Source organism: Filicampus tigris, chromosome 2 (assembly GCF_054856515.1).
Source record: "Filicampus tigris isolate MCC_2025a chromosome 2, RoL_Ftig_1.0, whole genome shotgun sequence".
In the NCBI taxonomy this organism is placed as follows: Eukaryota; Metazoa; Chordata; class Actinopteri; order Syngnathiformes; family Syngnathidae; genus Filicampus; species Filicampus tigris.
This window is the reverse complement of record NC_141218.1, coordinates 35,502,399-35,512,185: the sequence shown is the minus strand read 5'-3', so window position 1 is coordinate 35,512,185 and position 9,787 is coordinate 35,502,399. Positions and strand designations below refer to the sequence as shown.

General features: G+C 39.3%; 1 protein-coding gene across 1 annotated transcript in view; it reads left to right on the top strand.

Annotated features, from left to right (window-relative positions):
- Positions 1-1,361: 1,361 nt before the first annotated feature.
- The window catches only part of LOC147152217 (uncharacterized), a 50,789-nt gene continuing 42,363 nt past the window's right edge, over positions 1,362-9,787 (top strand). The window contains exons 1-3 of the mRNA XM_086053748.1: positions 1,362-1,511; positions 1,640-1,673; positions 3,628-3,939. Coding sequence (XP_085909874.1) covers positions 1,504-1,511; positions 1,640-1,673; positions 3,628-3,939 — 354 coding nt within the window. The 5' untranslated portion in view covers positions 1,362-1,503. The remainder of the gene's footprint in view (positions 1,512-1,639; positions 1,674-3,627; positions 3,940-9,787) is intronic.

Below are 9,787 nucleotides of genomic sequence, written 5' to 3'. Positions count from 1 at the left end.
GGGTTTTCTCCGGGTACTCCAGTTTCCTCCCACATTCCAAAAACATGCATGTGGGTGTGAATGGTTGTTGTTTATTTTTGTGTGCTCTGCGATTGGCTGGCAACCAGTTCAGGGTGTAGCCTGTCTACTGCCCTAAGACAGTTGGGATAGGCTGAGCACAAGCGGTTTAGATGATGGATGAATGGATCTTTGTGCTATTTTCAACTAAATATCGGGTTTCACTATTTTACAAATGACATTTTTTCTTTTTGGGGGGGATTTTATACAGTGTCTCAACTTTTTGGGAAGGGGGTTGTAAATAGTGAGTTATTTCATTATTATCATATGTATTATTGTATTACTACGTTGATATGGCACAACTTTAGATCCACTGACAGCTTAAGAACATTGCTTAAACAGCAGGGCTGTTTTAACGTGTCCTTAAATGTCTTAGTAAATAAATCAAGGAGTTAAATGTTTTGATCTGAATTGTTTAACTTATTTAATGCCTACATCATTTTAAATCGTTTTTTATAATCTACTAGTACACCCACAACATCGAGTTAACTTAAGGAATGCATTTTTTGTGTGCATTTGATGCCCAAGGCTCTGACGCAATTAATCACAAAGTTTCCAGCTTGGGAAGCATTGTAATGACGTGCAATCGCCAGCAGATGTCACTAGTGTTGTTTATCAGACCCATTGCCAGTATGTAGCATAATCTTCATACATTTTTTGTTTTTTTGTCATCAAAGTTGCTTTTTTAGAATTGTATGGGGTTTTTTAAATAAGAAAAGTACTGTTTATATAGGTGTCATGAAAGCAAAAATATTGGGGTCAAAGTTGAAATTTATAAGTTTATAGTTTATATATGTCTTCACAAAACCCTTGATTTCTCCGTTTTTTTTTCTAGAAACAGGATTTTCAGTGAAAGTTGCCTATGTTCTACTGCAGATTACTCAAGAATGACAAATGTTCGAAATATCTTTTTTTCTTGTGAAAGAAGAGAGTATAATCTTTCTTTTGATAGGCATCCATATCTATATAGTCATAAAACACAATGTTCTGTGGGCTGTCAAAATCCTCAAAAATGGCTGGCACTGAGGAGCTTAGCTGCACTGCGAATGGCTGGCATTGAATGAGTTAATTAGGTCGCCACGCCTTTTTTCAAATTAAAAACATTTTTTTTTTTTAGTTTTAGGATTTGTGTCAAATTCTCGTGCTGTTTTAGGTGAGACGTTAAAGAGAGAAGACCATGAAAGGGTTAATGAAGTTATAAGTTGAGTTTTCAGACCACAGCTACTGCGGTGCCCATCCCCCACGGCGCCAATTACAGTGAACCAATTATTCGAATCAAAGCCCGAAGAGGGCGGTGAGGAGTCGACCTTACTGATCACACCCTGCTGCACTTGCACCTCTGTACCTGACCACAAGATTAATAATTTTAACACGGAACAACGCTAAAGAAGACTCACAGCTTTATGGGACCAGCACCTAAAGTGAAGTGTCAGGAAATGTATAATAATGCTCAGGTAAGAAATCATTTCACTTTGTCGTTTGGCGGGCGCCCGCGTCTGGCGGTCAATGGCGGACGCCAGCTTGCCGCCGCAACAATACATGGACTGAGCACAGACTAAAGAAGGTTTTCGTCCATTTCCAGATTCGCCACTGTTTCCGGACTTGTCACCAACCAGGTAAGTATGGATGGTTCTTCTCAGTCATGCGAGGTTTCGCGTCAAAAAGCAGGAGGCAAGCTCGGCATCCGTTAGCGACGGGCCGTACATTGATTTTAAAGTTGCTTAATGAAACCTAATGATCTTGACTGTGCAGAATTTTTTAACAATAGTGTTGATTTCGTTAATGAAAACAGTGAGGAAAAGTTTTGATCAACAAAGGGTTTTGACGTGAAGAGACTGTGGGGAACTAAAAATAGAAGGCTCGGCCACCTCGCGCATTGGCTTTGCTCAGGCTACTGCGGCCTTCTCGGACTGTATTGTTTATTTAGTTTACATTTCTGCAAAATGAAAACGTAAGCAGCGAGTATACATGGCGAATTGAAATGAGGCAGGCTGCTAATGAGCAGACATATGAACTAACCATGAGCCAGTGTTGCTGCTTTGTCTGTTGTACTAAACCAGGCTGGTTTAGTCTGGCCAGAGGCCAGTTTCTTCAGTGAAAACGTTTTCATTTTAATTTAATGATGAATTAATGAGGCAGACTGCAGGCTAATGTTGGTTATGTTGTTAATGTCAGGTGACTAGCTTCACAGCCTCTCAGAAACATGCATCTAACATGAGTATGATTACCGTCACTGCTTCAAATTCTGCTCTGTACCATTATTTTATTTGGATTAGTATTTTTTTACTATGTTCACAATTTCTTGTAGCCAGTCGTGAGTTGGAAACAAGCCATTTTGTTTCACATTTAACATTGAAGACCCTGTAAAGGTTTTTAAATATTTGAAATATGTTGGAAGTAGCGTTATATTTAACAACCATTTTTGGTCTAGGGCTGAACAATTATGGAAATAAAATAAAGTAATTGCAATTTTTTTTTCCTAAAAATTGCGATTGCAATATGGTTTGCGATTTTTATTTTACTTTATTTTATAAGGTAATTTTCAAATGTATTTTTTAACAATCTTTAGTACAACAAACAATACCGGATATGCTTTGTATTATAGATTACTGAGGTGAAGGCAAAATGAAGCATTAATTCATATTAAAGACAGTTTATATACAAATCTCCTACTACAACACACCTGACTCAAATGATCAGAATCGTTTCAGACTTCTACCGAGCATGCTTATGAGCTGATCGTTTGAATCAGGTGTGTTGTAGTAGGGAGAGATCCAAAACAGGCAAGATATGGCTCTCGAGGAACCGGAGTTCTCTACCACTGATATAGACGGATAAATAAACGGCGGCAAACCTTCAACAGCCATGACACACACTTCCTCACATCACAAAATAGACAACACATGCACATGATGAGTTTTTTTACCCACACGTGAGAAGTTTTAACCATGCGAGGTGAAAAAGGTCAGGCATGTTTGAAAGAGAGTGCAGAAGCGTTAGCTTAGCGTTCAGTGAATCCCCGTCGCCCCTCCTCCCTCGGTAAAGTAATTTAAACTTAACCATTTAAACCGCAGCCTTCGTGATTACGTAATCGCATTTTCTCAAATCGCGATTATATTGCAAATGCAATCAATCGTTCAGGCCTAATTTACTCTCTGTTTTTTAAATCACACTTTTTTGTTTTTTTATCACATTTAGTCAGCCTCATACTGTTTTTATTTGGTAAAGTTTTAGTTGACTATAAGTCGAGCATTTTAGTCTTCATTTTCGTCCACGAAGACATAATTTTACTCGCCTTTAGTCAACAAAAACGCATTTTGTTCTAGTTTTAGTCAGGACAATCGTTTAACCCATTTACATTTTTTGTCAATAGATAATATTGAACATTTTCATGTTCATGAAAGAGTCCAAAAAGAAGAAACATGTCACAAGTTGTTTAAACAGTAACACAAATTTTCAGAGGATGGTAGATGTAGAGGCATAGGTTATTCTTAGGCAGTGATTTCACACTGAATCAGGCACTGATTTGTCTGCATAGTTGATAATTTCCCCTGCATTTGCCTCTTCTAGCCTGCTGTGAAGGCTGAAAAGGACCACTGCCCCTTATCGGGTCAACATACAGCTCACCTGTTAAAGGCTGTTACACCCCATCGACACCATCACCATCCAGAGAAGATGATATGCTCACAGAAGAGTGTCTGTTACCCAGCCAGAGTGGATCTGAAGCAGACTACAAACCATCATCATCACCATCATCCAGTGAAGATGAGGTGCTCACAGAGCGGTCCCAGTCATCCTGCCACAGTTCACCAGAAAAGCACCACAGTCATTCATCATCCAGTAAAACTGAGGCTTGGGAAGCTAAAGACCAGAAGGCTAAAGGTAAATCAATGGAAATAAGTAGGCAGTCGAAAGTAACAAAGAAGTTACATGATGACAAAAAAACTAACCAGATTACTATTAAAACTAGCAAAAAAGGATGGTGCCACTGTTTGGGACAAAGCTCATTATTGCATATACTGTAAAAAGGCTCAATTGAAGATAGGTAGACATCTAGAAAGAAAACATGGCGGGGTACGTGACGTCACCTATGCTTTTTGTTTCCCAGTTGGTTCCAAACAAAGGAAGACACTGTTGGACAGCCTTCGTCATAAGGGCGACTGGCAACATAATCTCAGTTTTTAAAAGAAGCAAATGGTGAGATTGTAACATGGAAACAGCCCTCTGGCAAGGTAGACGTAGAGAACCACCTACCTGTAATATTCGATACTTCACCTTATGACAGCAAAACTGGCAATAAAACAAACACTTCTCCCAAAACAAATAACCAGTTTGCTCTTTAATAAAGAAGATTTTCAATAAATGAAGATGCCCTGTCAATAGTGATAACATGTTTTAAAATTTCCCATTATAGATTCACTTAGCAACTCGGACCTCCCAGTTCAAAGGAGGATTCTAGTGCACTTCTCCTAGTCAGAACTAGGATTCCCACCTTCCTCGGATTCAGCATAAGATACTACATATCATATTGTAGGAGTGAGTCCAGCCCCTAGTATTTAGTGATCCTAAGTAAGCGCAGGGATCTATCTGGGTGTTGCATGCAAACTCCACACGAGGGCTTTATACAATTGCCGTATAATTTTTGGGGGGAATCAATGAACAAGTTTGAAGAGTTAAAAAAAAAAAAAAAAAACACTTCAATTAAAATATTCATTAAGACTAGCCCATTTACCCAGTCAACTGTGACAGAAAACTTTGTCAGAACTCAATTTGCTGGAGCACTCTTTGTAACTGTCAGTTCTTAAGGTAACGGCTTACGCTTTCTTTCTCTTGCTTGCATTTCCAAAGTTGGAAACTCCAGGGGATTTACGGGGTGGTATAAGAAAATATACTGATGTAGTTGTAGGTAGCCCAATAGTCTTTACTCTTTGAAATACTAAATCTAAAGGATCTAAACCAATACTGTATCCCCTGAGGGCCAGACTGTGAACATGCACTACCTACACCATAGGAGAGAGATGACGACTTTTAGTGAGTAAAACACTCAATTTGTCAGTATTATTATGCATGTATTTATTGATTATTGACAAATGTGTTATGGTGTGGTGTAAAACAAAGAAATTACTGGATGAACGTAAAATTATTTCAATAAAACCAAAATAAAACTGAGGTATATGTTTGCCAATAAAGTAAAGAAAATTACTGTTAGTAAATACCTGAAGATTCGGATCTGACTTTCCACAGTCATATCGAACCAATCACTAAAACAGCCTTCTACTGCTGAAGAGCAGTGTTTGGCAAGTTACTTCCAAAATGTAATACATTACATATTACTAGTTACTTGCATGTGAAAGTAATATGTTTCTTTACAATATTACTCTATTTGTAATAATGCGTAATGCGTTCAAGTTTACGTTACTTTTTCAAAAATCGGGGATTAATTTATTTAATAATGATTTCAAGACCTTAAAAGGAAAATGCAAAATTTGCTGCCATACTCTAGCTGGTAAAGTTAACTTAAGAGCATATTTAACTATATAGTGTGGTCTATAATATTTAATGTTTCGACTCTATGGTGTGGTGGGACATCACTACCTTTGATCGATATTTGTATCAATAAGATTTATTTTTTAAATATAAATATTGGAACTGATATTTTGTCCAGTAAATAAATAATCACAGACTGTAAACCACAAATGAAATTATCATTATTCTCAAATTAATTTACACACTGGGGGCGGCATGGCTCAGTGGTAGAGTGGTCCTTTCCCAACCGGCAGGTTGTGGGTTCAATCCCCGGCCATTGTGACCATGTTGAAGTATCCTTTAGCCCCCAGTTGCTCCCGATGCTGCGTCATCAGGGGGTGGATGAGTGTGAAGCGCTTTGAGTACCAAAGGTAGAAAAGCGCTATATAAGTGACAGTCCATTTGCCATTTAGACACAAATAATAGTGATGCATAACATATAATCAATAATTGGTCGAACTAGATAGATAGATAGATAGATAGATAAGATAGAGATAGATAGATAGATAGACAGATAGATAGAAACATACAGACAGGGCATGTGTAATAAAAGCAAAAATATGTATTGAAGTCAAAACTGTCATCTTGTCATCTTCGAAACCGCTTATCCTATACAGGGTCGCGGGGAGTTGCTGGAGCCTATCCCAGCCGTCAACGGGCGAATGCAGACTACACCCCGAACTGGTCGCCAGCCAGTCGCAGGGCACACACAGACACTGTCACTGAGCGAGAATCGATCCCACGCTGCCCCCACACAACTCGAGCGTGTGTACCACTACACTATCAGTGGACATAAGTCAAAACTGACCTGACTAAATGTTTTTTCCTTTTTCATTATTATTTTTTCTATTTATAATAATTGAAAGTTCAGTTAGTTCTAATTTTCTTTTACTACATGGAGACAAAGTTTCAAGGTGATTTGAAAAAAAAAAAGGTAAATAAGAAACGAGCGCATCAGACTCTAATAATGGCGTCTATTGTAGTTTGTCCGATTGATGGTGGCGTAGCGTGATGTCATTTGTCACCGGCATTTTGATTGTGAACAGCCAATCAGAATCACTACGTTTTACAGATGGCAATTGATGGCACTAAGTTCATTAAATCATATCTAAAAACCACAGTGACATTTTTTTGCAGCTTATTCGCTTCGTTTTACTTAGGTTTGTTCCTGCTAGTATTTTGTGTCTATGATTTGCATTTTATTTTATGAAACCGTGACAGTGATTATTGTCACAAACAATAACTTCTCAGCCCTCTTAGGTGTTGTCAATGGTGTAAAGACAACATATTGCTTGGTAGAGAGTCGACTCGCGCACTCACGTTGTTACGTGAAGCTCCAAATGCGACAGGAATTTTTTGTTGCTCGCAGTAGTAACTTATGGTCAAGTGATGTAATGAACATTCCTACTTGTTAAATGTAAGTTACAGATGTCAACATATGTATTATGGTCCTGAAATTTGTAACGCGTTACCAGACTCAGTAACTGTAATAATATTACCAAAAAAATCGGAGTAACAAGTTACATTACGTCGTTACTGCCTAAATGTAATGTATTACTGTACTGCGTTACTTTTGTAACGCGTTACCCCCAACACTGCTGAAGAACATATCCACATTGAAATGCAGAGCTGGGCATTTTACTTAAAATTCGCTGTCCGTTTATCATCTTCCGTCTACAGCTGGAGTACCCTTCCGCCGTCTGTTTTATTTCACATTACATACTCGCGAAACACTTTTGTATGTGGAATTTCACATTACACACACGTGAAACACATTTTTGGACGCGGTATTTGACATTAAGCTGACGTAATTGTGGCATCAATCTAACGCCATAGTTGACCAGGGTTCAAATCTTTGGTTTAGTGCAAAAATTCTAGAAAAAGTCATAGCGCAACAGCTTAATGACTAAAGCCGTGACAGGAAGTGCTAAATCTGTTTAACTTCACATGGCAAACCATGGACTTTAAAGGACAGGGGGAGTTGTTGCCCGAAACAGCAGCTTCCACAACGGCTTGTTTGTGCCTTCTTAACGCTGCGATGCCCACAGCGTCAGGCCGTGTGACACTGGGTGAACCAGCGAGACATGCTGCGGAGCCGGCGTAAATATTGGCATACAGGTATGTCGTGAGTGTGAAGACAATGGAGCTGGAGGGATTCAGGATTTCTCCACTAAAGCAGAGGAATTCTATTGGTCCAAATGGGACAATCTATTACCTTATTGCTGCAGCGACCATTGTATGGCTTCATATTTTCTGTAAAATGTTGCCCACTCGGCATCCATTGCAGCCTGGTCATCCTGGAAGGTCATTGCGGCCCCTTCTCAAGGTTTCTCATTTTACACAAGAAACTCACTGCTGTTGACGACGCGAAGCCCCAGCCCTGGCCGTGGAATAAGCCATTGTCCACCAAGCTAGTCTTGGCTGCATCAGTGGCTGGAATCTTACCGCTGGTGGCAACAAAAAGCCATAGCCGGATAGAAGCTAGTGTTCATCGCGTGAGCCTTGGCTGCATTAGCAGCTAGAAGTGGAGGAAAAGGACTATCGAGGTATCAGCACCAACCCTGCTTAAAAACAAACAAACAAATAAAAAGAACCCGCACAGACTAGGATGGCTTTGTTGTGTTTTCGTGCTTGTCTTGCAGCAGCCAAAGTAAAACAATATCAACCCACATTCTACATGTTTTACAACCAGAGCTGGGCATTTCGCCTGTGTGACGGACCGGTCCGCCTATTCACCTATGACGGACACCCATTTTGTAAGCATTAAATGATAGACGGAGAAACTTAAAAAAATAAATTAAAAATAGTCTGACTAAGCATAGTCAGAAGCCCATTTTTTCCCGTCTATGTAATCGTAATCATAAAAATAATGTAAAATGGTACTCAGACCAGCCTATACATTATTTATATTTGGACCGGACGAACAAAATGGCGGAAAAACGGACGGCGGAAGGCAAGAAACAGACAGCGAATTTTTAGTAAAATGCCCAGCTCTGTTTACAACATTGAGGCTTTGTAGTAAAATAGTGCGAGTACTACCAGCAGTCCATACATGTCTACCCTTGAAAATGTGTGGCACACTATGAAGCGCAAAATGGACGATATGCAGGGTTGCACATAACTGGTACGCAGGTACGCATGCGGAACAGAAATCACTGATGCGTAACGTCATGTGCGTCACGACGCGCCTTTGCATACCTGGACACACTGCCCTCCATCCAAACATGAAAAGAGCAAAGAGCACATGAATATAGCGCAAGCTATTGCTAATAAACACGCTATCCAAGAAGAAATAGCCAATCGTCCTCTTGTTAGGTGCCTTACTTATTTTTCAATCTTTATCATGAAATATCAATATCATATGTTAAAACATTATTTTCTCACTCACAAAGAGGTTCTGGTGGCAGATGCCTGCCAGAAAAGTGTAATTTCAATGGCAATCATAGACACTCTAAAGTGAGACAGGAGAGCTATAAACGGAGACAGCTATGCAACAAAGACTGAACTGATCTTGGAGTAAAATATTTTTGCTATAAACACACAGCTGTCAGAGTACAATAACAGCTGAGTAGCTGACTGACAGACAAGAAGTAACGAGTGGTAAGAAGGGAACTAATGACTCACAAGGTGCATAAAACAGAAGTCTCAGTATCAAAATAAATCTAAACAAGGAGTACAGGTTAATAAATAAAATAATGTCAGAGGGAAAGTAAGCATCAAGCGCATGGGAGATTGAGGTGAATGGAAGTCTACCCCATTTTTGGGAATATTATCCTTTTGGCGCAGAAAACATTGTTTTATTTCACTCATAGTGAATGGTTATCTTTTCCTATGCATCATACCTGTGACTTCTACAGTGTTCCCAACTCCTCAATAAGGAAACTTTTTTTTCTTCACAATTCAGGTCCCGTGTGTCTTAATAAAATGTTTCTGATATTCTACTAAGTCATTACGGCCTCTTTATTCTGACGCTTAAACGGGCGACAATGTCTGCATTGCATCACATGAGCGACGCATTGTGTCGTGCAGCACGTCTGCGTTCGTTCGTGTAAAATTATCAAACTAACACGTGTTGTGCGCAAGTAGGCGCCATTGATTCTGCACTTAACACTTAAAACATGCAGTATGATAAATCATTTTAGAATGAAGCTTGCAGCTATGCACACAACTTTTAATGTTTCAACTTTTGTCCCCCTAAATTCCG